Source organism: Nerophis lumbriciformis, linkage group LG01 (genome assembly GCF_033978685.3).
Source record: "Nerophis lumbriciformis linkage group LG01, RoL_Nlum_v2.1, whole genome shotgun sequence".
In the NCBI taxonomy this organism is placed as follows: domain Eukaryota; kingdom Metazoa; phylum Chordata; class Actinopteri; order Syngnathiformes; family Syngnathidae; genus Nerophis; species Nerophis lumbriciformis.
In genome coordinates this window covers 33,795,866-33,823,299 of record NC_084548.2, presented here as the reverse complement: position 1 = coordinate 33,823,299, position 27,434 = coordinate 33,795,866, and the positions used below count along the sequence as shown (strand labels likewise).

Here is a 27,434-nt window from a genome sequence, read left to right as displayed (position 1 = left end):
CACTTTTCATCCACATACAAGAGTTTTAATCTCTATAGTGAGGAAAAAAGAAGAGCTCATTCAAGAATGTATACAGTTAGCATTGTACACAGTACACTTGCGGTCATTCACTGAATGACAAAGTGTAAAGCATTACATTAAAAAAAAAAATTCATGGTGCATAGACTGTTAGAAAATGTGTTTAAATGAAGTGGAAATCTATACATACATTTCTTGACACAACACTAAATTCCATTAATAAAGCTTGTTTGTCAAACAAGCTCTAAAGCAAGAACTTAAGAATGGCATCATTCAGGAAGAAAGCAAAAAGGTGCATTCTGTGCAAAACCATGCCCCTCACCCCCACTGCTGCAAGGGCTGGTGTAGTTAAACTAAAGGTTTTATTCACATGTGATATTAATAGAGAAGTGGATAGTCTTTTGTCCTGCCTGGAACGCAAGATTGCAGGACCACCGTCTACTCCATTTGCATTTTGCGCAACAAAAGCTCCCTTTTTACACCACCTTGAAGCATTCTAGCACCGAGACTTGATCCTGAGATTGCATCACTAAAGAGAAAAGGAGAAGATTTAAATGCAGTTGCATACAGTCGTGGTCCCATCAAAAAAAGAAAAGGTTCATGGAAAAAATATTTGCAAAAAGAGCCTAATGATAACCTGCAATCTGCTTACATTGAGTTTAACCTCCTCTTCTTGAAGTCAGGAGGTTCCAGTCCATCTGTATGTCTCTGATTAAAAAAAGTGAGAATACAAAATCAAAATTAATCAATCTTTTTCGCTCTCTCACACTCTCCCTATCTGATATATTAGTAGAAACAATGTTGTCTCTTGATATTGTTCAACTAACCTCTTTGTCGGCAGCTTCCTGCATTCTTCTATGCTCCATATTTTGCTGCAGATAAAAAAGATAAAAAGCAGTAAGTTTAAATGATGCATGCGACTTAAAGACACCCAATTTTATACTTGCAATTAGTTTAGTTAGGTCTCGTTGTGGCGTAAAACTAAACAAACCTTATGTAGTTCAGAGAGCTGCTGGTGCCGAATAAGGGCCTCTTTGCTCGGAAACTGTCTTCTACAAAGCAGACAGGCCATTTTCACCCAGTCAGTCAGTCTCCCTTCCTTCTCATCTTTCTCGGCTCCTTCTTCTTCACTATCACTTTCTCCACTGTAGGCTGGGACAAGACCCAAGTGCTGAGTAGGGGAAGACTACGTAAAAAAAGTCTCAGTCACACATGGAGGTAATGCTATGCGATATTACATGCATAAAATATCAAATTATATTTGCGGTCTTCTATACAAAATCGAATCTTACTTCGGTTTGTCTGAGCTGGTCCAGAAACATTTGAGGCCTTTCCAAAAGCGCCCCCTGTCGGTCAAGAAAAACTTTCATTTAAAAAAGAAAAGTAGTTAAAGGGGCTGTTTGCAACATTTACACAGATGACTAGAGGGTGCCAACTTTCTAATGTATTTTACACAGTATATCCCTCTGTATGTATGTGTGCTCATTGGTTTCGCCAATCTGGTCCTCCCAGGGGACAGTCAGCTCTTGTAGCACCAATTGCTTGGTTTACTCCGATGTTAACACCATGCCTGGGCGGCGTGACGTGGTAGCGATGTTGGCCAGGAACTTGAGTTGCCTTCCCAGGTCAACTCGGAGCTGCCAGTCAGGAGCAGTGGAGAGGAGCCCCCCTGATGAGTTGAGCTGGAGGTTTGCCTTTTGCCCTGCTTTGATGAAGGCAATCGACTGCTTCGAGGCCATCTGGAACTGGCTGTTGTGTATTGCTCTACAGATGGAATCTGCCAAAGATTTCAAAACTTGGTCGTGGCGCCAGCCATACCGCCCCTTCCCTAGAGCCTTTGGGCAACAGCTCAGGATGTTGTCCAAGGAGCCCCTCCTCTGGCACAGATTGCACCCCAGAGTGTCTGCTCGGCACCAGGTGTGGAGGTTGACTGGGCTTGGGACAACATCGAACACAGATTAAATGAGGAACTTTGTGCGCAGAGGTTCAGCTTTCAAGAGCTCTGCTCAAGTAAGTTTGCGAGGTTCCGCATGCTCCCACCTTGCCCACGCCCCTTGCTAGGACATGCTGAACATCTTGCTGCAACGTTCTTCTTCCACCTCTGCTCGGATCTCGTCTTGGACCAGTTGAATGTATCGTGGTTTAGGACAGTTACCAAGGCCTGCCGTTCCCATTTCCACAGTACCCACCAAAGTCTTGTGCCTTAGTCCTTCCTCCACTCTGCTAACGGCTTCTTGTGCCTGCCACTTTCTGCCGCCCGGTCTTAACAGCAATTTCTGTTGAGGCCACCTTGACATCTGCATAGTCCCTGTACATTAACTCCTCTCTGGCGCGGGTGAGTTTAAATTGCACCAAGAGGCTGCTGAGAGGGACGTGCATCTTGGTGGATTGGCCATATAGGACAATGCGGTTCAAGGACAGAGGGAGTTGTAGACCTCCATGCTTTTCCAGGTTTTCATTTGTTTTGTCGTGTAGAATGGCGGCTGGAGCACAACTGTTCGATATGTCTGAGAACGCAACCGACGTATAATCCTTGATATCACTTGACAAATCTTTTTTTGATACAATATAGGGAGTCATTTCTTTTCATAGATCGATTTTTTGCTCAAAGATTTAAGCTTCTTTTGTACTCCACTGCTTGCTGTACAACAGCCATCTTAGCTTCATTAACCACCACTGGTTTTCACATCCGGGAGAAAGTCATGTGTCGGAATACAAGCAATTGGTGAGAATTAATTTGAAATATTGACAATAATCTAATTTGGCTTTTGTTTCCATTGCAAACATTCCACAAGATGGTGCATTTCCCCATTCTGGGACAGTGACGTCAACGCTTTACCTTGCTTGTCATCACCCCTCCCCTCACGGAAGTGTATTCAAATGCTACGTTTCCTTTGACTTTTGTTCATTTTGTTTTCTTCCAGTTGCTAATATCTCTTTGTAATTCTACAGCGGCTAAAAGGCTCCAGTAATTTCATGTGCTTATTAAACTCCTCCCTTAAGTTAACTACCTGCTTGTGTGTGCTTGCGCATGACAGCTTTCACATGAATAGAGCATTCTGAGACGACTAACTTGGTGATGTCATTACTCCTTCAATAATTAAAGCCAATTAAGCTTTTGTTTCTGATTCTGAGAGGGCAGCTTGGGCAATTTGCATTAACAACGGCTCTCAAGGGAACAAATTACAACAATCGGTTCTCATCGTTTACTTGAAAGAGCCGTTCAAAAGCCCCGGCTCGTTTGCAAGCCTCACATTAATTCCTTGCTCATATTCAATAAATCTACTATATGCCTTATTAGCTTTACTCAGCCATGACCCCAATTTTAAAGGCTCTGTTTAAGCATGGGAGTTATTGTACACGTAATTATGTCACACCTTTTTCTCCAGAACAGCATAGCCTGCATCAGCACTGGCAGATTCTCTGCGATCTGTGGATCCAGCTGCAGGGGAAGAGGACACAGAACGCATGTTCTCCTTGTGTCTATTGAGAGTCTTGGCCCATCGCTCCATATCTTTGGCAATCTATTAACACAAGACCAACACAGTGGTTGCATGCCATCAAACCTTTTGTGAGCCATTAATCATGTGTATTGTTCAGACAATGTATTGACATCGAAGTGAAATCCAAAAAAAGCAAAGGCAGCAATAATTTTAATTCTAATAGTAATTAGGTGATAAGGTACCTGTTGAGCAGTTTTACTCTTGGGTTTATCTTTTTTCTCCTTGCTCCCATGGTTAGCCAACATGGAGTCTGGGGCTGCACAATCACCAGTGGGAGCACCTTCTGTGTTCGACTGGCCAGAAGGTGCAGGAACGTATGTGTGCTTCTCTCCCTCCCAGTACATAAAATGCTGAGTGTGGGGGTTGTAATAGTACTGCAAAAAAGAGGAATAAACAGTTATTAACAGGCCAAAAAAGCACGGTATTAACTTCTGGCTCAGATATATTTGTATTTACCAGTCTGTACCTGTGAGTTTGGATCATAATAGAGTCCCGTCAGTGGGTCGTAATAGTAGCCAGAACTTTCATCATATTGGTATGTAGATACATCTGGTAAAGCTACAGTACAACAAATTCGGATACGTCAACATGCCTGCAGACAAACAGAAAGCTTACTTTATCTAGTTCAGACTTGCGCAGAAGCCTTACGATATTGCTGGAGCTCATGTTCAGTGCCTGGTGTTGCAGGCTGGCTGCAGCCAGCTGATATTGGTTTTCCAACTATTTCAGCCTAGAAATACACAAATCATATACTGTAAAGATAAAGCTGAAGCAATGCAATACCACAGGCAACGACAGATAAGCAAATGATACCTGGCTGGCTGTTTTGGCAGAAGCGGTTTTGACGACAGCAGCTGGAGCATTTTGAGGAAGCTGCTGCACAAGAGCTACACCAGGTGTCAATGATGGAATAACTGCAGTTGCGGTTTATGCAAACACATTTAAAGAATATGTTAAAGTCAAATGAACACAATCACAGACCACATGGGAAATTTCTCAACATGTGATATCAACCTGGAGTAGTTTGTCCTGTAGAACCCCCCATTATGGGTGTTCCTGGACAGGCCAATGTAGAAAGGCCATTTGGCACAGAGTAATCATTTCTGCCCTGACTGTATTTTACAGCTGCTCGCTGGGGATACAGCTCAGTATATTCTGTGCTCTGGCCTCCACCTGAACCATTTTGTGCAGCCTGAGAACAAGAAACACAAGCACAAACAGATGACAATACAACGTGATGTATATCCAACAGCTTTTAGATACTTTTTAGGGGAACTGAACTTTTTTCTTTTAATTTGCCTATTGTTCATAATTTGTATGAGAAACAAGAACACATGTTTTTTTCATTTAAAAAATAAAAAATGCGTAAGATGCAGCTAGCAATGCAGCTAATGGGAGCATTTAATTCTGCCTCTAAATGACAATACTTCATTTATGTTCAGTAACCTGTATAATAACACTTGTTATTGGAAGAGCGAACACGGAGAAACTGTTAAGCGTTGTAGCACATCGCCTTGCTCACAGAGACAGTCACAGTGCTACAGCATTAGTAAGAAGTAAGCTGGCTTTCAGCAGCTGAATGGCTTTTGAGTTTGTAATACACAACACAATGCAACAGGACACCAATCTGTACTGATTGAAAAATATGAACACTCATATTACAGTATCTGCAAAGTATTGGCCTACATTTCATGTGTTGTTTGTACACAGCTAGCTCAACACTGTATGTACAGTAGTTGTACTATCAAGCATGATGTACTGCATGTATTCTCACTCGATGGACAGTTGTCTGTTTGGTCCAGCAGGCCCGGGACATTTTTTCCAGTTAATTTTGGGTACAGTAGGTGGAAAAAGATTATATCACTGTTAGCACAAACAGTTCATCTTTCTTTGTGATGCAGTTTCTTTGAGCAGTTTCCTCCTTGCCAGATACAAGAAGCGTCCATCGATGAAAAACATTGTTTTCCATGCAGTGCAGCAGAAGCAAACTTCTGTCGGCATAATGCAGCTTAGCAGGCTTTACATTTACGCCACTGAGTCATGACGGCCCCAACTCTCTCAGCTTCCGTCTACTGCAATGTTTCAGCCTCGCTTTGTGCTTACTCAGCGTCCATCAGTTCATCATCTGTATATTCAGCTTCAAAAATATAAGTTGTAAATCCTCACTTGTCCAAAAGATAGTTAACACAAGTTTGTTCCTAGAAGTAGGAACACTCGCCTTTGTTGACGGATGTAGGAAGTCCACTGCTCAGAGCAGTGAAATCAATGCGCCCAGGAAAATGAGTTCCGGTAATGCTTAAAATGACTAAAATATGGTAAATATTGTACAATAATACATATTGTTATGAACTTGTCTTACTACATTATATACATACCTACTGCATGTATATACAACATTATGGAGGTTTTAGGATATTATTAGAGGGCTTCAAAGATAACACCCCCATCTTAAGAGCATTTTATGATCTTTGGTATGCAAACAAGTTATAAATATGTGTTCTTGTCTCTCATAATGATTGAACAATAGGCAAAATAATTTTTAAAAAGTGCAGTTCCCCTTTGAAGAAAAACTTAACAATTCTTTGGAATTTTGCCCATCATCCATCATTTTGTCCAATTCTTAAGTGAGATAAAAACACAAGTCTTCCCCATTTCTGTGCGTTCTAGTTAGTGAAAAGCAGGTAATTAGGGTTTCACCTATTTTGCCTATAAAGTCCTCTTAATAAAGATCCAAAAACCACCAACAATGCTCAATTTACATGCCCTGACCTACATATTAATTAAGCTATAACAACATTGTTATTGTAAGAGCAAACACAGAGGAATTACTTTTCTGGCGTAATGACACAGCGTCTTGCTCACAGCACCACAGGCCACTACTGAAAATGAACTTTTCTAGTGGAGATGCTGCATCACCTTTGGGTTTGTAAAAGTTAAAGCTAAGTTATATAAATCATGCCTCGCACATGTATAGTTGAAGGTGGTGGCAATAAGCAGAGCAGTTGGTAATTTTTTTTAACTTCACACGGCACACATTAAAAATCAGGACCGACTGAAGCAGTGGATACGAGCTCATAGAACCGACGACATTGCTAGAAAAACTCAGCAAGATGCTTGTTGGCTTGAAGCATTTCTTCCCTGAGGACTATTCTGAATTTACCAGCTCAAAGAAAATCACATATCTTGGGCTGAAAGATACAACCAGACCATCAGTCAGCATTCCAAGGAGAGTGGGAATTCAAAGTGACTGTTTTGTTATGCTTTTATTTGTTGAAGACATGCTTTACACTAGTGCTACATAACACTATAAGAATGGCTTAGTGTTTTCCCATATCTGGATAATTTTTGGTTCAAAGTAATTTTCGACAACAGCTCTCAAAGTCTGCCATAATGAGTGGTAGCAAACACAGAACATGTTCATTATGCTGTTGTTGACGAAAGGAGCTTTTATTGCTATGCGTGAAATCCATGTGTCCAGGAAAGAAGTTACGGTAATTACAAAAATATTATATTACACGCATCATGTATGGGCCTGTTACTACATGGTTATATAAAATGTTTGATGGTTTTTTTGAGGGCTTTATAGGCAGAAAATATTAATTTCCACTAACTGCATTATAAACCACCTCGTGCCAGCAGGTTTTCATTATCTAGAAGGCACAGAAATAGGAAATATATGTGTGTTCTTGTGGATGATAGGCAAAAATTCCAAAAAAGTACAGTTTTTTTTATGAAGTAAGTAATGAGTATTGTCTTTACTGCAAGCAGAGTTTTTGAAAAAGTATGTTTTCATGAACCAACGTATGTGTTAACAAAGCCAAAGAAAATTTGTTTAAAAAAAAATGCCTGCATTTGTGTGTACATTGTCTGAAATGTATGTTGTAATGCTGGCAGGTCTGCTTTAAATTACCTGTGTGACAGCCCATTGTGCTGCAGCAATCGCTGTGCTAGCCACTGTGGCAGCACTCAATTTATTGCCATCTGTCAAAAAGACATCTCTGAGAAGAGAGGGGGAAGACACAATTATGATGGAAAATATAGATAACGGTCTTTCTGTTAGAGAATGATTTACTTAAACATATTTGCCACATTGCTTGTATTGCAAGCACCACAGGCCCTACCGTTTAGAACCTTTGGCAAACTCCACCACAGTAACCTTCCCATCAATAGAGAGAGGCGGTTGAAGGGCCTGCAAGATCTGGAGCAGCTGGGAAGCCTCCTAAGGACAAATTACAGTGAAGTGAGTGACAGCGTGTCCAGTCGAATGGGTGATAGGTTCATTTCTACCTATGATGTTTCTTACCACAATTGTGGCCAGCTGCAGAAAAGCAAAGCCCCTGTTGAGATGTGTTTGCTTGTCCTTGATGAGGCGAATGTTTGAGGGTGACAGCGTGGCAAATGACGATAAAGAAGAGAGAATGGCTTCCACTGATGTGTGGGGTCCAAGATTTCTCAGTATTAGAGCTGGTGTTGAGGAGGAAAATATTGTTTTAGTCATTGTACAAATAAATACTTTAGTTATATTTTCAGATAAAAATGAGCTAATATCAGGCACCACATCAATAAACCTTCCCAATGCACAAAACAGAGTTAAAAAAGTGCATACGTTGTTTTCCAAGCCAAATATATGATTTATAAAAACACAAATTGACGTGAGAATGTGCGCACCAGTCCGCTAACTTTGTACCTGGCATACGCACTTTTTGGAGACATGCAGGCAGGAAACACAGATGTTAAGTGGTGATGTGAAATATACATTATGGTCCTATCCAATGGAAGTTTATCAAAAATAAAAACACTAGTGTCTTGCATTTATTGATTAACTGTTTTATTTTTAGATGTTTAATCAATCATTGCATTAATTATCCTGTCATATTTTAAAAAAACATTTGTAGAAAGTCTTACTATTTTGCATTACACTGACTGATATAATTTGTTAATTTGCTAATAGCCTATATTATATGTGCTCGTCAACATATGATTAAGGAGTGTAAATTGATTCATTGTTATGGTTGCAGAAAGGAAACAATTACGTACGACTATGTATGGGATCCTGCTTTGATCATTAATAATTTGAATAATCAAGTTATCAAATCAATTATATGGTTTGGTGACAAGTTATGACACAGACAAAATACATGCATGTCCTCAAGTGCTGCAGTGCTCCACTTTGTTTTCTTGTAATTCACAAACTTAGACCTACAACTACTTTCTAATGATAATTTAAATACTGGTAATATTGTCATCATGTTAAAGGAGACCTACAATGATTTTCCTTTTTTCTTACTTATTAATATTGTTATAATGTTAGATACTCGTGGTAAACAATGCCAAAGCATCAAATCAAAGGTTCATGCATTTGGGTATGAGTTTGCACGCAACTTTGGATGCCTCTGAACGCTCAGTTTTGCAGTCTTCTTGGGTCATTTGTGTAGTCACGAATTGATAGACTTTCTCTTCTTTATCTTGTATTTCGATCTCAACAACAAAAATACTCCCCATCTATAAAATTTCAACAAGGTAAATAAAATACAGAAAATAACATGGTTTATGTCTGAAAAGGAGTAGGAAGAAGCAAAAGCCTATAATGTTCTACCCTATCACTCAGATATAATAGTCAGATTTTTTATCAACAACAGAATTCATGACGACCTTATTTAACAAAATGTATTTAGTATATATAATTAATATATACGGTATATTATATCATAGTATATAATTAATATATATATATATATATATATATATATATATAAATTACATTCATGAATATTCAAAATACAAATAAAACAAACATGAAATGTAGTTTCTACGTATAAAATATATTCTTAAGATATTTTATGTTTCTTCCTCTTTGTTGTAAATGAAGAATCTTTTTTTGCATTTCTTTTTAAATTGAATGTTGTCATTGCTTGGTTTGATTTCCTAATGCAACGGATTCCAAAGAGTCACCCCACAAACTGATATACTTTTAAGAGTTGAATTAACACATGGCTGTCTTGGATTCATTTTACTCCTCAAATTATATTTTCCCTGTTTTGAAAATGTTTTGGATATTTAGTGGCATTAGATTATTTCTTGCTTTATAAATTACAGATCCATAAACTTCATTATTTGCGACTTTATAAAGTGTACATTTGTGTGTTCTCGTTAGCCAACATTGTTTATTATTCTCAATTATCTTTTTTGCAATGTGGATAACTCTTGTAACGTGCCTTTGTGTTACCCTCGACTTACACACAGTAATTAAGATATGGCAATAATAGTGTACAATATATAGAGTGTGCAAGGTTTTATGGTTTAAGATGTGTTTTATTTTTCTGAGGATTACAATACCTTTCATTATTATACTAGTCAGATATTTGATGTGAGCTTTCCAGCACAGCTTGTGAGCCAATACCACACCCAAAAATGTTCTTTCAATTTCTGTTATCAATTGCCAGTTTTACATTTATTTGTACTTCACGGTTTCCGAACAACTTGAATTTGGTTTTGTTCAAACTTTTGTTTGTAGGCATCCCTGTACAGGCTGTTGGCCAGCCTCCTAACTCTCTGCTGTTCACAAACTGTTTGCAGACATGCAAAAAGGAGGTTGTAAATGTCACTGGGGAGCAACATTTAACTTAGCTATATCATTGCAATTTACCAAGTAATATCTTTATGTTTATTTGATCTATTATGCTCTTGACGGTGTCCTTCAAATAAGATGTTTTTGTGCATCCACACTCATCTCCGTGAAATACTGCTTCTTCTTTATTGTATAATGAGAGAACAACGCAAAACAAGGGTCCTCAAATATGCACAATGCATATGTAAGTCACTTTGCAATGACCTTATATGGTGCATTTGAGGCGTGGAGAGGGCATGACATGTCTCTGCCAGGTCACATCTATAAAGTGTGCAGGGTTTTAGAAGTCTGAAAATGTTTGTACACATGCAGATTTGGGGTTTCTGCCGTATGTAGACTTTTAGTAATAATTCCACAGTTTAATAGATGAGATAGCTGGTCTGCTCCTCTTGGCTGTCTACTGATATCATTAAGTATAAAACACAACTTGATTTTAAACAGTTGTCTTTGCTGTAAGCCATATAACTTACTGTCATTGGCAAGTGCACCATCAGCATGCTGTGTAACTTGGCCAGGGTGGACAGAAAGACCAGAGCAGTCAAAGGGTGCTGGAAGGGGCAGCAAGCCTTGGGCTTCCTCTTTCTTAAGACTATGAGCAAAATCTTTTTGCGACTGTGGCAACTTCAGCTCAGCTTCTGTGAAAGAATACATAAATTCCCATGTGCTATTTTGCACGGGGAAACAACACAGACATGTTCATCTTTACCCGATTTGGGTGCACTGCACTTAAAGCACCTTTCCCTCCTCTTAAAGTTTTGTACACCACACTGAAATAATACAGGACTTATTGTTAACAGAAAAATCAGACACAAACGTGTACTATTGTATCCGAGTACAACCTTGTTGCAAAGCCAGTCCTCATTGCCGCGTGGTTTAGGGTTGCTGTAGTGCATTGACACTCGATGTCCCAGAATGAACAGCAAACCCTAAAAAATAAGTAGAGAGGGGGAGGGGAAAAGTGGATGACTATAAGCGATTATTAGGCCACACACAGAGTAAGACCTCATCTCCGAAATGAGATTGAATTTGGGGGACGAGAGAGAGAAAGAAACTCGGATTGAGTCTGAAAGACAGAGGACAAACAAGAATAGGAACCTTCAGCTTTAGGAAAGATTTTGAGTTGATGTCCTTTGTATTTTATTTCACTGTGCCCCCCCCTTAAAGGGGAAATCTCCTCACAGTAATGTAGACATCACCTCTCCCTTACACCTTCTTCTTCTTTTACACAAAAGGTATGTCTTGACCATGTAATATTGGTAGGTGATCAAGATGAAGAAGTATTTTGGTATAGATACAATCCCATTCCACATATATTATTTTAAATTTAGGAGAGAAAGTAAGAACATAGTACTCAAAAGTAGTGTTGGAACCAATAACATATGTTTTGCAAGTGTAACTCACCCACTTTTAGATTTTTGTAACAGTAAAGTGTTAAGATATGTAATTGGTTGCAAAAAATATTCTTCTTGATCAAATAGCATGCTATATTTTCATATGAAGCAGTAGTGATGTGACAGTACATTTGTCTTGCCCATTTCATATAGGTATACGTGTGTGTGTAATGTGTGTTAGGGAGAGTGACCTGGTTGGTCTCCATCCAGCAGGTGGCCTCCTGTATGAGATTAAACTCGACGAAGGCGAATCCTCGGCTCTGACCTGGACACCGCCCAGCGCCATGGTTACCGAATAACAACAACAACATAACAACAACGCAGTGAGGGGTTAGTGCTTTATGTACAGAGGAGAGAGAGACCCTGTATCAGCACTCATAAAAATAAATAACCGCTCTCCCTTGGAATGAAGAAGCTTGACAGCAAGGAGAGACAGTTTTAAGACTGCACAGTAAGGAAGATGCAAGGTTTCTCAGTGCGGTCAAGAAAAGGAGAGAGAAAGAGAGAAACTCCTACTCACTCCTCAATTTAAGGCTGACTCACATGCAACACGAGTTTTCATTCGATAGTTTATTAACTAACAACATCCACATACTGAGAGGTTAAGTAATGCAGATTTTTAGTGGTCAAGCTAGCGTAATACATTAAGTGATTAATTATGTGTAATTTATCCAAAATACAAATAAGCGAGGAAAAGAGCAGTGTGGATGCCTGTGAGTGTGGCTGAGTCAGATAACAGTTTAGCACAACGGTCCCACTTACCATCAGCTACTTTATTATTGGGTGATCAAGAAAGTTTGTGAGCTTTGTTGATGTACTCAGTCACACAAATAGGGCAAATTAATGTTTGAGAGATGAGTGAAGAAGGAAAATAAGTCATAAAGATAAAAACTACAACTTATTGCTCTTTGTAAGCTTTACTTTTACAAAACGGTGACACAGTCCTCTGTTGTGTCTGGATGTTTTATTGTCTTGTATGCATTCACAGTGTGATAATGAAGACATGCCCCCCCCAAAAAAAGTTAGAATATGCACTTCATGATTGCTTTAGAACAAACTACAGTACGTTGATTACGTTCCTTCTGCAGTAGCCGTTCACTTTGCTGTCCAATGGACTCCCTAAGATTACCTGAGCGTCTCTTGCCACCTTTCAGTTATTTTAATTTCTTACTAATGTGAATGATTATTATTCCACCCACAATCATCCACCAAACAACTGAGATATGGCATCATTATTGTCTTTATAAATACAAAATGTAAGACCAATCTTTTAATTTGGATTTGATTAAATTAGGAAGGTCGTCTAATGAAATGTTTGGTAAGCCAACACATTTTTACTGCTATAAAAGAGTGAAGGAAGAATAGGCAAATTAATACTTAATACTAAAATAATTAATTAGGATTTAATGAATGGCATAGGATGAGTGTGAAAATCAAAAAGGGGCAATAGACAAGTTCTCACCTGATGATTTATTCCTCATGAGCCGAACCTCCTTAGGTTGGATTCGCTGCTCCTGAAGTATTGCTCTGATCTGCGGACATATTTCTATTAACCATCAACACTACTGTGCGTAACATCCGAATGGAGCAGAAAACAAAAATGGCAACATACGACATTCACAAACCTCATTCGCGGTGGCATTAGGTGGGAGCAAGCGAAGCATTATGATGTTGCTGGGCTTCTGACAGTCCAAATCAGCACGGTAATCCTGGTCCCTTTGCTCCAACTCCTCTTGAGACATATTTAGGTCAGAGCTACAACCGTGCTCCTCTGGCTGAACTGCAAACGCCTGCATATATAAAGATCGACAACATGTAAGACAAAAAAAAGTAGGCTGTTAAAAGTCGCAACTCTAGTATTGGCTTACCTTCCTCATCCCTGTTACATAGGAGAATCTGTGCTCCTCTTGGTGCCGGATGTTGTGATCCATCTGTACACGGGTACCACCACAACTCCAGTTGCCTTCTCTACTTCCTAAATGTGGGTAAGGGTTGTCAGCAAAGCCTCAAATATGTTTCCCCTCTCTCATTCCTTCTGGGGATACTGGCTGACCTGGTAGGATATCCAGAGGTGCTTCATTGTGAATATAGGGTCTGCCCTCATCTATTCTGGTATGATATTCTGCTTCTGCATCCTCCTCGTCTTGGCCATAACCCCGGTAGTCCATGTCCCGAAAGTGGTGGTCATAATGGCTGTTGTAATATCGACCCATGCGATCGCCTCGCCCACCTCTGTTGAAGACAGATGATGCTTTGAAACACTCGTATGACAGATCTGAGGAGATCTCTCAAAACATAACTCACCTTCCCTCAGGGTCCATACTGATCCACCGACGCTATTCTAAGTCCCAGCATAAATAACCTGAAGGTACGACACCAGTTTTCAACCAATTCCTCAAAGGTGTATAACAGACATTGTGGTGAAAGAACAGTTTAACTAAGGTGCGCACTCAGGTGACTTACCGCTTCCTTTTATACTGCAATTAGGTACTCAACACTTGGGGAACTTTTAACCACGTCCTCTGCTTAACTACGTCCAATAATAATACACGATACATAATGTGACATTATAAGGGTGCAGACTTGTATCTCTATGAAGAACACAAAAGACCCATCTAACACCTCCAAGAGCGTCTTTAACAATGACGTGTGGCGGTCACGTTAGCCGACAAGCTAGCTCGCCTGAGCAATGCTAGCAAGTTATTCACAGCGGTTGTCAATCGTCGTAGCTGACATTACAACAGACATATATGATGACGGGAACACTTACCAGCGTTTGATGCAGCCGACAAAAGTTCAAGCACTGTCGCCAAAACAGAATAAATGTGTTTATTTCGAGCAAACACAATAAAATGGCCTCGGTAGGGTAACATTCCAGTGGGCGGGTGCAGTGGAAAAGCGCTGGTCTGATTGGACAGCAGCTCACTTGAAGTCGACGATGATTGGACGAATGAAAGAGGCTGAGCTGCCTGCCCATCACCGACGCGCAAGCATGAGGCTCAGAAGGGTTGCTGGTATTTCCATGTTCATAGTTCCAGATGCAAACATGGTCTGATAAGTTCCCAATTCAAACATATTGGCAAAGTGAATTAATCAACATGTCTGCGTCAACAGAATACCTTAACACCAGCTTTATTTGAGGGAGGGGGGAGACAAACAAACCCAGAAATCCCAAGGACAAAGAAAAAAACATCAGGCATCCGAGCCTCCAATGAATTACATGACATAATGGTTACATGAATCAGTTAATCATGTAATAGCATAATTAAGAGTTCAAACAAATAAAAGTATACTCCACATTATAAAGTTATAATACAATGATTAAGAATGCTGAAAAGATAAGTCAAAGGCAGACATGTAATGCACATTAAAATGGCCTTACAAGGCCTCGTGAGACATACAGTACATTATGAACTTTATAGTAACAAACCTACTGTCTACTACCGGTAGAAATAATGTTCAAATTGATCAACTACACCACTTGTGATTTTAACAACTGATTTAAACAATCATACAAGGTCCTAAAGGTCACAGGATAATTAACCTGATTATGCCTCTACCTATATGGTCTTCCATAAAGTGGAGGTTTTTGTATCACTGAGCGGCTGTTAAGTCCAATACCAGTCTAAGCCAAACAATATGGCTATCAGGGTTGTAACTTTGGCATGGATTCAAAGGGTTTAGGTCAGTGTCACAGAACGGCTTTACATGCACACCGTACATAAGACACAAATGTTAATAGACACCCATAGAATGTACACACATTCATTGCATGCAGACCTGCACTGGCGAAAACAAAGCACCATGTGGCTGCACTCATACACTCTATAGTTATCAGTATGGGAAAATATCTCATACAATTTGATTGAGGCATCTCCCTGCATAGTGCCTGAGTCAGAACAAAAGCTTGATGGAGACAAGCCAAAAATAGAGGCAGTGTTAAAAAAAGGACACTACAAACAACACCTCATCGAAGTTATGAACTCATTCTTCTCATCTTACTCAGTCCAATTACTGCTCTAAAGGCACTACATGTAGGCGATACTGTGTAATTAGAAAAACCCTTAGATATCGTCTTAATTCAGAAGATTATAATATTGTATTTATCACTTATTTACCTGTGAGTTGTCTCCATATCCTATGGACCTTTCTCTTGTCTTCATTCCCATTTTAGAACATTTTTGAACCACCAAATTAATGTATTTAAATCTACCACCTTCCCATCTGACCGTTACAAAGTTCTTATTGGACCCAAGTTAAATGGTATAAACAGACTTGGGGGTCAACGTTTCAAAGCCTTTTAAATGGTGTCCGATCTGTTTGAGTTTGCTGATGTGCAATGGGTGATCACAAATTGAGTGTCCATACATTTTTTGGCCCCTTCCCAACTCTCAACATCAAATTCTCTATGCAAACTCTCCATAAGGTCTGGAGGGCAGCTTCCTGTTCTCCCACAGCCTATAGCAGAAGGCAGGAGGACTTCTTGCTACGTTTTTTGGCCTGCAACGCTGCTCGAGTTGCCATTTCAAAGACTTCCCGTACACCATCTTTGGTTTTGGCAGAGCATTCCTGGTAGCCTTGGGCATTGATGCGGCTTGACATTTCTTTGCCATCGTCATATCTTACTGGCTCCTGTAAAACATTTCAACAAAACGGGTCTAAATATTGACCATTAAAAAAAAAACATAATACTGTAAATAAATGCCTAACCTGTTTCATTTTGGCAAGCTCCCGTCTGGTGTGCTCATCGTTACGCAGATCTTTTTTATTACCCACCAGGATGATTGGAACATTTGGACAGAAGTGTTTCACTTCAGGCGTCCACTTTTCTGGAATGTTCTCTGCATTGAATTGAGCAGTCATTAACACCATAAGCTGCATTAATGTTGCAATCAAACTGACTCATCGTGTGAATGTTGCTGAAAATGTACCTAAACTGTCGGGGCTGTCTACTGAGAAACACATGAGAATAACATCTGTGTCAGGATAGGAGAGAGGCCTCAATCTGTCGTAGTCTTCCTGACCCGCTGTATCCCAAAGTGCAAGTTCTACCTGAAAAAGAGGGAGAGCATTGAAGGGTGTACTTTTAGTATCTGAAAAATTATGAAGCAGGAACATATAATCAATGTCATAGAAAGAGCAAAGATAAACTAATTCTGGTAGAAAAGTTGTGGATGCAACAAAACTAAATGCAGTGAGTAGGCATGGGCCGGTTACCGGTTTTAAAAGGTATACTGCTGTATGAAAAAGTGATGGTTTCAAAACCACTAACATTTTTCATCACGGCACCTCTCAATACACACAGATCTGCAGACTGTATGATGGATGATGGAGGCAAGTCTGCTGAACTTTTCCCTCCGTTACAAATGACTAAATTGGCTGTCTGGGAATGCTTCACATACCGTAAAAAGTACAGCCTGACAGCCACGGCTTATACAATAAAGATTGACCAACATGCTAAATGTGCTTGCAGAGTGTGGACAGTGGCAGCAAGAAAAGGCAACATTATAGTGCATGATAGTGCATCAACCATTGCTATATGCTAAACTCAGGTAAAGTTTAAAGGGTCATATTATGATTTTTTTTTTCAACATTTAACACACTTCCTTGTGGTCTACGTAATATGTAATGGTGGTTATTTGGTCAACATGTTCCATACATCATGTTTTACAGACCGTATTCAAGCTGCCGTGTCTTTAGAATGCGCCGATTTGTGGACGTCTTATTTGCGTGCCTTCGCTTCGACTGCGCCTTCTTCCCGCCCACTTTGTTGTAGTTTTAACGATTCCATGTCGAGTCTACTGACAGATATAAGTGAGAACTATACACTACTTTGTATTAGAAATGGCAACAGGGGAGGATGCATGTGCATGCACGACCCAGTATGCCCCACAACAAGAGGATAGAGGACAAAAAAAGACCTTATTGACTACAGCGCGGACGCACTTGGCACTCTGGGTACATTTTTACCCTACATGGATAATCCGCTGACGTCACACAAGGCAAAAACGTCACAAAAGGAGCAAATTCCAAACAGCTCGCTTGGCGGAAGTAGGAAGGAAGGTAATATTATTTTATAAATATTTCCGCAATGCCTCCACAATTTGATTTCAAATGTTCAGGACTTAAGCAGATCCCAAATACACAACAGGAGGTACCAGTAGGTAATAAAAGTTGGTTTTGCATAATAGGACCCCTTTAAATCTGCCTTCACACAAACTACCTGTTACATGTAGCATTAGTGACACACATGCTAACTTGTCCACAAACACATTTAGCATATTGGACCAACTTTCTCCACCTTGGCAGTCTGTATTTTTGAGGAAAGGTAAAGCATGCCCAAACAGCCGATTTAGTCATTTTAAACGGAGGGAAAAACTGAGGGGCCTAGCCTCCTTCATTTGTCATACAGCCTACAGAGCTTAGAAGAGCTGTAGGGGACCTGATATTGGCCCATCAGCCACACACCACATTAAAGATTTCTAACTTTCACTTTTACCGTTCGGACGGTATGAAGGAAATTTGAGTAGTTTTGAAACCATCACTTTTTAATACCAGGGTATACTTTAAAACCAGTAACTGGACAAAGCCTACCGCAGACATATTGCCTCCACTCAGGACAGCGTGCGTCCTGCTTATGTCATCACAACATTTAGTAACAGCAGTGTTGTTGTTTTTAAAGTATTTCAGCCAAAAGTCGAAAATGCAACTTTGGTGACATTTTTGGTCAACAATTGTCAGTCTGCAAAAATTTGGTGCAACACTCCTTGGATGAGTCTTTTTTTATTTTTTATGATCTTCCTAAACCACGTAGTGATTGTGTTTATTAAAATTTTTTAGAGAAATTATTTATACTGTTGAGACTTGACTTGCAGGTTTAGCAACAATAGACTCCATTCCTAGCTAAAGATTAGATTTATGGCTCTTTGAAAAGAGCAGAATCTTGAAAAGATGTTCTTTCAAAAAGCTGTTAAAAACACTGGCTTGTTATATTATACAGTAGTTCTTCTTTTTCTTCACAGTTTTTAAATCAAGGAAACAAACACTGGTAGCAGTTATAAATAAAAATGTAAATCAGAAAAATATGAATTCACACAAATATATTTTTATTTGTGTCGCGTTTTCATTGTAAACATTCCATAAGGTGGTGCCACATCTCCGTGCTTTGACAGTGATGTCACCATTTAAAAATGTTCCCTCACCTAAAAAACTTTGAAGCACAGGAACACTTTAATAATACAGACAAAATACACACATCGGTAAGAATAAAATGTAAATACGAATATGTACTAACCTACCTGGGTGATATGGCTGAAAACTGTATCACCATGTAAGAAATTTATATCGGTAGATATTGATAATTACTGATATTTTTAATGATATATTGAAAAAAAGGACCACAAGAAAAATACATTAAATATAACCATTTTTATTTAAATGTAATCTTCCTTTATTTTAATCCCATCAGCTATCAAGGCAGAAAGGAAAGGAAAAGCCAACTCAACTATGGAAAACACAATCAATGTAAACAAAATTCCAAAATCACATTGAACACTTAACAATCCATCCATCCATCCATTTGCTACCGCTTGTCCCTTTTGGGGTCGCGGGGGTGCTGGAGCCTATCTCAGCTGCATTCGGGCGGAAGGCGGGGTACACCTTGGACAAGTCGCCACCTCATCACAGGGCCAACACAGATAGACAGACAATATTCACACTCACATTTACACACTAGGGCCAATTTATAACCTCCTAAAATCAAGGTGCAAAAAAGGAATATGTAAGAAATGCTAAATAAAGTGTAACAAAATAGTGCAAAATGTGAAAATGTTAACAGAGAGAAATCTGAGAGGAACTATTTTTTGCCGGTTTAGTGCCAGGATGTTACGGCTGTGCTCTTTTTCTTTGCTCTCTGCAGCACTGATTTTTAGTTTCTTTTCTCACTCCATGAAAATAATTAACTGCGAGACAACAAGACAAAGCAACCAAATTTGATAATTGATGCTGTTACCTGATTGGCTGTTAGCGTGTCACGCCCACTGATCAGTAATCCCTTCTTGCATTGCTTGGTTAACAGAGAGCGAGTGCTCATGCAACCAACCTCGCTTCGCAACTCCGGTTTCTTTCGACACAAAATATATATTGAACGTTTTATCGACAACATTTTTTAGTTTATATTGCGTGTCTATTGCGATATAAATGTATATACAGGACAGTCTCAGAAAATTTGAATATTGTGATAAAGTTCTTTATTTTCTGTAATGCAATTTAAAAAAAAAAAAAGTCATACATTCTGGATTCACTACACACCATTGCAAGCCTTTAATTATTTTAATATTGCTGATTATGGCATACAGCTTAAGAAAACTCAAAAATCCTATCTAAAAAAATTTGAATATTTCCTCAGACCAAGTTAAAAAAAAAAGATTTATAACAGCAATGTCAATTAATGCACTCAGTACTTTGTTGGGAATCCTTTTGCACGGATTACTGCATCAATGCGGCGTGGCATGGAGGCAATCAGCCTGTTGCATTGCTGAGGTGTTATGGATGCCCAGGATGCTTCAATAGCGGCCTTTAGCTCATTTGCATTATTGGGTCTGGTGTCTTTCAGCTTCTTCTTCACAATACCCCACAGATTATCTATGGGGTTCAGGTCAGGGGAGTTGGCAGGCCAATCGAGGACAGTAATGCCATGGTCAGTACACCAGTTACTGGTGGTTTTGGCACTGTGGGCAGGTGCCAGATCATGCGAGGAAATGAAATCATCATTTCCATAGAGCTTTTCAACAGATGGAAGTATGTAGTGCTCTAAAATCTCTTGGTACACAGCTGCATTGACTCTGGACTTGATGAAACACAGTGGACCAACACCAGCAGCTGACATGGCTCCCCAAACCATTGCTGACTGTGGAAACTTCACACTGGATTTCAAGCAACTTGGATTTTGCTCCTCTCCAGCCTTCCTCCAGACTCTAGCGCCTTGACTTCCAAATGAAATACAAAACTTGCTTTCGTCTGAAAACAGGACTCTGGACCACTCTGCAACTGTCCAGTGCTTCTTTTCCATAGCCCAAGTCAGACGCTTCTAGAGATTTTAGAGCACTACATGCTTCCATCTGTTGAAAAGCTCTATGGAAATGATGATTTAATTTTCCAGCATTCTCTGGCACCGTTCCACAGTGCCAAAACCACCAGTAACTGGTGTACTGACCATGGCATTACTGTCCTCGATTGGCCTGCCAACTCCCCTGACCTGAACCCCATAGAGAATTTGTGGGGTATTGTGAAGAAGAAGCTGAAAGACACCAGACCCAATAATGCAAATGAGCTAAAGGCCGCCATTGAAGCATCCTGGGCATCCATAACACCTCAGCAATGCCACAGGCTGATTGCCTCCAGGCCACGCCGCATTGATGCAGTAATCCGTGCAAAAGGATTCCCAACCAAGTACTGAGTGCATTAATTGACAGTTTCAAATGTTTCATTTTGTTTTGCTGTTATAAATCTTTATTTTTTACTTGGTCTGAGGAAATATTCAAATTTTTTGAGATAGGATTTTTGAGTTTTCTTACGCTGTATGCCATAATCAGCAATATTAAAATAATAAAAGGCTTGCAATATTTCAGTTGATGTGTAATGAATCCAGAATGTATGACATTTTTGTTTTTTTAATTGCTTTACAGAAAATAAAGAACTTTATCACAATATTCAAATTTTCTGAGACAGTCCTGTATATATCGCCTAGCCCTACTGGTAGCTGTAGGCTTAAACAACTTCACATTAGAGCAATGAGACAGAAAAGTAAATCAAAATGTTCTTTGACTCTGACTCGTTTTCTATTCCAGTCAGGTGGCACACACGCAACGTAGGCAATTATTGAAAAAAAAAAAAAAAAAACGCTCGCAAATGCAAAGCAGTTCACATCGTTCACTGAGCCTTTCAAAAGACTTGACTTGGTCGTGACCATCACATCTCTATTAAGAACTGCACTTTATTCATTTACAAAGAATTCAGTTACTTTTTGTTATCATATGCTTCACTATCATCATGTTCTATTAAATTGTTTAAATGACTGTTACTTTTCTCCTATTTTTCGTAAATATATTTCAAAATAACACATTTTATAATCTTTAATTATAATACCATACCGTAAAACAATGCTATTTCTGCCAAAAGTTATCATACCGTCAGAATCTCATACTGGCCCATGCCTAGCAGTGAGTATATTAATTTAAATAAACAGTAAAATTAGCAGAAAAATCATGTACAACATGCATATTTGGAGCTCTCCATGCTTTGAATTTGAAATGTGTTAGCAACATTAAATGACTTGGAACACCATATTCTCTAACCAGCACAGGGAAACAAGTCTGTACAAAAAACCTTTACCAGACACAACCAGGTGTTTTATGTCTCACCTGTTTGCCATCAACTTCAATGTCTGCCACATAGTTCTCGAACACAGTGGGGACGTAAACCTCTGGAAACTGGTCCTTACTGAAGACGATGAGCAGACAAGTCTTCCCACACGCACCATCTCCCACGATGACCAACTTTTTCCTAATTGCAGCCATCTACAGACAACAATTTAAGTCAAGTTTAGATGCATAGCAATACTTTCCATTCTCTTAAACAATAAATTGCTTAAATTGTGCGTAGTGTTTTTCCAGTTTCAATCCTCTTTTGCGCCTACATGCTGTTTGTACTGCTTTAGTGGTTTACTGTCGTGACCAAATAGATAAGGGGTCTTTCAAAGTTTGTACATGCAGATGCAGATCAACAGGCCGTTTACCCGTGCTGCCCGCCAGTGTCTGCATCCGTACAGCACTTTGCCACACACACGATAATCTTAAATCAATGGAATAAGCACATAAGAAAATATATTTATAAAATATGATTAAATTATGATCATTTAAATATCACTTAACAGAATATAAATTATTGTGTCTTTATTTTGTTTTTATAAACTAAATATTTCAAGACATGTTTACTCAAAACCATCCTGACACTGTCAATATTATTATTGGTGTAAAAGCATAAATTCAATTACTGGACCTGATTACATGCTGATGTGCAATACCGCTGACTTTCTTTCCGATCTGATACCAAGTAAAATTCAGGTAGGTATCGGCGATACCGATCCAATACTGTTACTTTGTGCAAAAATACTTAAAAGTGTTTGCTAAAAATTTAAAAATAGTTGTGTATTTTCAAATAACATATCTAAAAGAACAACAGTAAAAATTTACGAAAAAAAAGTGCAAAAAATTTGAATGTAATGACAAAAAGCGGAACATTTTAAACTAATAATAATAATATACTTAGTCTACTATAACACACATTTTTGTATTCAAACATATATCAGTTTTTAGCATTTTTCAAAATAAAGAAAATATCAAAATGGCCCCTGCATACTCGACTTTTCAGTTTGCCACCCTTGGTGGAAAAAGTTTAAGACACTCCTTATCTAAAATATTAGAAACTCTCAAAATAGCAATAAAATAAACTTAAACTATCAAGAAAAGTTTAGTTAGTTAATTAAAAAATACAATAAAAATAACTTTTAAATTATTTTCGAAAAATTACAACCATAAAAAACATTGTTAAATGTTTAACTAAACATTAATAATGATCAGTTACACAATTGTATCATTAATATCATTATTCTATTCTTACATGGGAAAATGCAACTGTAAAAATGTTTAAAAAAAAGAAGCAAAAAAATAGTTGGTATGTAATAAGATAAAGCTGAAATGCTCTAACTGATAATTATTAATAACATACTTAGTCACCAATTATACCTACTCAGTGGCCTAGTGGTTAGAGTGTCCGCCCTGAGATCGGTAGGTTGTGAGTTCAAATCCCGGCCGAGTCATACCAAAGACTATAAAAATGGGACCCATTACCTCCCTGCTTGGCACTCAGCATCAAGGGTTGGAATTGGGGGTTAAATCACCAAAAATGATTCCCGGGCGCGGCCACCGCTGCTGCCCACTGCTCCCCTCACCTCCCAGGGGGTGATCAAGGGTGATGGGTCAAATGCAGAGAATAATCTCGCCACACCTAGTGTGTGTGTGTGACAATCATTGGTACTTTAACTTTATACAAAATTGACACAATATCAGTTTTGAGCTTTTTTTTTTAAATAAATAAAAAATCTAAATGGCCCGGCACAATTTGACTTTTGAGAATCGATTATGGAGCATCAACATCTAGTGTCAGCGGTATCGATGAGCACAAAAGACAGTGATGAAAAATGACGGAAACTGAATGTACTGTAGAGGTGGCAAAGGTAACAATAATCTGTGGCGCTTTTGACCATGATTAGTGCACCAGACAAACTTAACGCCCTATAATAACATTATGGCTTCAAAGTCAAAATGTGTTTCAATCCCGATAAGGCCGTACATTCAGCAATGGTCCTACTTATAACCAAAAACCAGCTGTTTTGTTGACGACTGTTAGTAAGAGAGAGAGGGGTCACTAAAACCGTAGAGGCGTAGATTAACAACTCTAATAATTACTACTTCAACACAAGAGTTTGCGTGCTGGTAGGTTTCAAACGAACGATTTAATTGAATTGAATCCTCATAGCTTCATTAAAGGGCTAAACGTAGAGCCCGCGATCATTTCCTTGCGACACCGGGATCTTAGAAGTGTACTGTAGCCTGGGCCTGCCAGCCCAGCTAACGTTAGCAAGGGAGGCTAATGGTGTTTTTCCTTGGTTGGCATAACTGTCATTCAACGTCTACATTCTAACAACACACACATATAAAACACTCCATCAGATTTATATTCAAGTGGTCAACACAAAACCTCTCTAAAGTTACAAAGGTGTCGCTGAAAAGAGAGTTACCGCTCGATGTTTCTATGTCCGCCTTTGGCCTCTTCCTGAACGAGTGACAAACTCCGCCCACCACTCAAGCGCATGCGCATCTGTACGCCCTTACAGCAACGTTACTGACTTTTTTTGTCAGTGTTTATTTCTAATGCATGTGCTTCGCTGTAGACAATGGTATCTATAGTGCCAGCTGAATACGTTTGTCCTTTAAAACTTGGGGCATTTTGAACATCCATCCATTTTCTACCGCTTGTCCCTTTTGGGGTCGCAGGGGGTGCTAAAGCCTATCTCAGCTGCATTCGGGCGGAAGGCGAGGTACACCCTGGACAAGTCGCCACCTCATCGCAGGGCCAACACGGATAGACAGACAACATTCACACTCACATTCACACACTAGGGCCAATTTAGTGTTGCCAATCAACCTATCCCCAGGTGCATGTCTTTGGAGGTGGGAGGAAGCCAGAGTTTTGAACAGTGTAATGTTATCATGTGATATCTATCAATGTAAATTGTTAAGTATGTCTAAAACAAATAAACCATATAACATCAAAGTTTCTACTATTTTGATGAGGAACAAGACACTTAATAGAATAGTATGCCTCTTATTGTCACTATACACAGGTACAATGAGATTAAAAGCAACTCCAGTATCAGTGCGACAGTCTACAAATATGCAAAACATAGTAAGAAAAGAAAGATAGTGCAAAAGGAGGTAAGGTGCACAGTCCAGTCCTGAGAATGAATGTTCAGAATGTGTTGTTTACAGGAATAAATATTATGCTATATACATGTGAGTTCAAATCCCGGCCGAGTCATACCAAAGACTATAAGAATGGGACCCATTACCTCCCTGCTTGGCACTCAGCATCAAGGGTTGGAACTGGGGGTTAAATCACCAAAAATTATTCCCAGGCGCGGCCACCGCTGCTGCCCACTGCTCCCCTCACCGCCAGGGGGTGATCAAGGGTGATTGGTCAAATGCAGAGAATAATTTTGCCACACATAGTGTGTTTGTGACAATCATTGGCACTTTAACTTTAACTTGGGACGGCGTGGCGAAGTTGGTAGAGTGGCCGTGCCAGCAATCGGAGGGTTGCTGGTTACTGGGGTTCAATCCCCACCTTCTACCATCCTAATCACATCCGTTGTGTCCTTGGGCAAGACACTTCACCCTTGCTCCTGATGGGTGCTGGTTAGCGCCTTGCATGGCAGCTCCCGCCATCAGTGTGTGAATGTGTGTGTGAATGTGGAAATAGTGTCAAAGCGCTTTGAGTACCTTGAAGGTAGAAAAGCGCTATACAAGTATAACCCATTATCATTTCAGATTGTGGGTGGAAAGTAAAAATTGCACAAAGAGAGGTGCTGAACTATAAAATCAGTGCCTATGAGAGTTCACCGTGGTTATGGCTTTAGGGAAAGAACTGTTTTTGAGTCTGTTTGTCTTAGACCTGATGACCCTGTAGTGCCTTCCTGAGGGCAGCAGGTCAAACAGGTCAGAACCAGGGTGGGAGCTGTCCTTGATAACGTTCGTAGCTCTGCTGAGGCAGCGGGAGGTGTGAATGTCTATCAGGGAGGGGAGACAGCAGCCGATGATCCGCTGTGCTGCCTTTACCACTCTCTGGAGCCGCTCCCTGTCTGCCGTACCATGCTGTGATGCAGTATGTCAGCAGGCTCTCAATGGATGAGCGGTGGAAGGTCAGCAGCCGGTTGGAGTCCAGGTTGTACTTCTTGAGAACTCCTCAGGAAGTGCAGCCGCTGCTGAGCCTTCTTAGTGATGGCAGCAGTGTTATCTGACCAGGAGATGTTGTCAGAGATAAGGACGCCAAGAGACCAGAAGGTGTGGAACCTCTCCACACACTCACCCTTGATGTAGAGTGGGGCTAGGTCAGTGCTGTGTTTCCTCAAGTCGACGACAATCTCCTTAGTTTTCGAGGTGTTCAGAGCAAGGTTGTTCTCTGAGCACTAGTCTGCCAACTTCCGGACCTCCTCTCTGTAGGCTGCCTCGTCCCCCTTTGAGATGAGTCCGACCACCGTAGTGTCGTCCGCGAACTTCACTATGAGGTTGTTGGTTGGTTGCAGGTATTTACAATGTAAAGCAATGTATTGCTCTACTTGGTTATAATTTTCCTATTCCATTTTCACAGTAACAATAATGTTGGTCATAGGAAAAAAATAATTTGAGTTTTGGCATATTTTAATTTCATGCCACACTTTTCCAGTGATATTACATTGATTGATTGATTGAAACTTTTATTAGTAGATTGCACAGTACAGTACATATTCCGTACAATTGACCACTAAATGGTAACACCCAAATAAGTTTTTCAACTTGTTTAAGTCAGGGTCCACTTAAATCAATTCATGGTACAAATATATACTATCAGCATAATACAGTCATCACACAAGTTAATCATCAGAGTATATACATTGAATTATTTACAATATGTACAATATTTACAATCCGGGGGGTGGGATGAGGAGGGTTTGGTTGATAACAGCACTTCAGTCATCAACAATTGCATCATCAGAGAAATGGACATTGAAACAATGTAGGTCTGACTTGGTAGGATATGTACAGTGAGCAGAGAACATAGTGAGTTCAGAAAGCAAAAGAACAGTAGTCCCCAGCAGGCACAAGACATTGATACAACATTGATTATACATATGTTTTTTTTAAACTGACTTAAACAATGTTGCAAAATAGTTGTATTTGTAAATTGAGACAACGTTCATGTCTAATGTTGAATCCATGTAGTTGGTTGGGAAATGACCAAATTTCAAAGGTCAAATCAACGTCACAACCTGACATTGAATTCATGTCGTCAAAAAGCATGTTGTTTCAATGTTGTAAAGTGTTGGTTGGGAATTGAACACAATTCAATAGTCAGAACCCAACATTGATTAAACATTGTCAAAAAACATTTTTGTTCCAATGTTAGGTTTGAGTTGCTCAACGTCAGGACCTAATTCAACACGTTCTCAACGTTGTTTTAATGTCTTGTGCCTGCTTGGATCCTCATGTGCACCACAGGTGACATTCCAAAAAATGT

At 39.5% G+C, this 27,434-nt stretch overlaps 2 protein-coding genes across 3 annotated transcripts; both read right to left on the bottom strand.

The window, feature by feature from the left end:
- Positions 1-2: 2 nt before the first annotated feature.
- On the bottom strand, positions 3-14,495 carry rbm10 (RNA binding motif protein 10). 2 transcript variants are annotated; one of them, XM_061980021.1, is made up of 24 exons: positions 14,004-14,180; positions 13,845-13,902; positions 13,594-13,772; positions 13,409-13,515; positions 13,166-13,330; positions 13,003-13,072; positions 11,732-11,805; positions 10,989-11,075; positions 10,856-10,916; positions 10,620-10,784; positions 7,825-7,985; positions 7,643-7,740; positions 7,432-7,519; positions 4,536-4,713; positions 4,335-4,435; positions 4,170-4,251; positions 3,988-4,079; positions 3,704-3,895; positions 3,396-3,542; positions 1,311-1,364; positions 1,010-1,204; positions 846-890; positions 671-726; positions 3-547 (listed from the first exon to the last, which is right to left on the bottom strand). In XM_061980021.1, the coding sequence occupies exons 2-24, from the start codon at positions 13,859-13,861 to the stop codon at positions 457-459; spliced, it is 2,505 nt and encodes an 834-aa protein (XP_061836005.1). In that variant the 5' UTR covers positions 13,862-13,902; positions 14,004-14,180; the 3' UTR covers positions 3-456. The 2 variants fall into 2 exon arrangements, with proteins under 2 accessions (XP_061836005.1, XP_061835996.1); XM_061980012.2 differs by lacking the exon at positions 14,004-14,180 and adding an exon at positions 14,311-14,495 and having other exon boundaries at positions 4-547.
- Positions 14,496-14,656: 161 nt separating this feature from the next.
- Positions 14,657-24,522, bottom strand: LOC133619154 (rho-related GTP-binding protein RhoA-C-like). The gene is made up of 5 exons (XM_061980071.1): positions 24,400-24,522; positions 21,962-22,117; positions 16,472-16,592; positions 16,251-16,381; positions 14,657-16,172 (listed from the first exon to the last, which is right to left on the bottom strand). The coding sequence occupies exons 2-5, from the start codon at positions 22,115-22,117 to the stop codon at positions 15,999-16,001; spliced, it is 582 nt and encodes a 193-aa protein (XP_061836055.1). The 5' UTR covers positions 24,400-24,522; the 3' UTR covers positions 14,657-15,998.
- Between the last annotated feature and the right edge of the window lie 2,912 nt (positions 24,523-27,434).

What these genes read in the sequence shown, in the direction of transcription:
- rbm10 (XM_061980012.2), bottom strand. An exon ending in TTTGCCAAAGGTTCTAAACG is followed by an intron (nt 7,520 to 7,642) that starts GTAGGGCCTGTG and finishes CTCTCTTCTCAG; the next exon opens with AGATGTCTTTTTGACAGATG. An exon ending in ATGCTGTTCTGGAGAAAAAG is followed by an intron (nt 1,365 to 3,395) that starts GTGTGACATAAT and finishes CTTGACCGACAG; the next exon opens with GGGGCGCTTTTGGAAAGGCC.
- LOC133619154 (XM_061980071.1), bottom strand. Translation starts at nt 22,117, where the DNA reads ATGGCTGCAATTAGGAAAAAGTTGGTCATCGTGGGAGATGGTGCGTGT. An exon ending in TTGAAGTTGATGGCAAACAG is followed by an intron (nt 16,593 to 21,961) that starts GTGAGACATAAA and finishes CCTCTTTTTCAG; the next exon opens with GTAGAACTTGCACTTTGGGA. An exon ending in AGACAGCCCCGACAGTTTAG is followed by an intron (nt 16,382 to 16,471) that starts GTACATTTTCAG and finishes AATTCAATGCAG; the next exon opens with AGAACATTCCAGAAAAGTGG.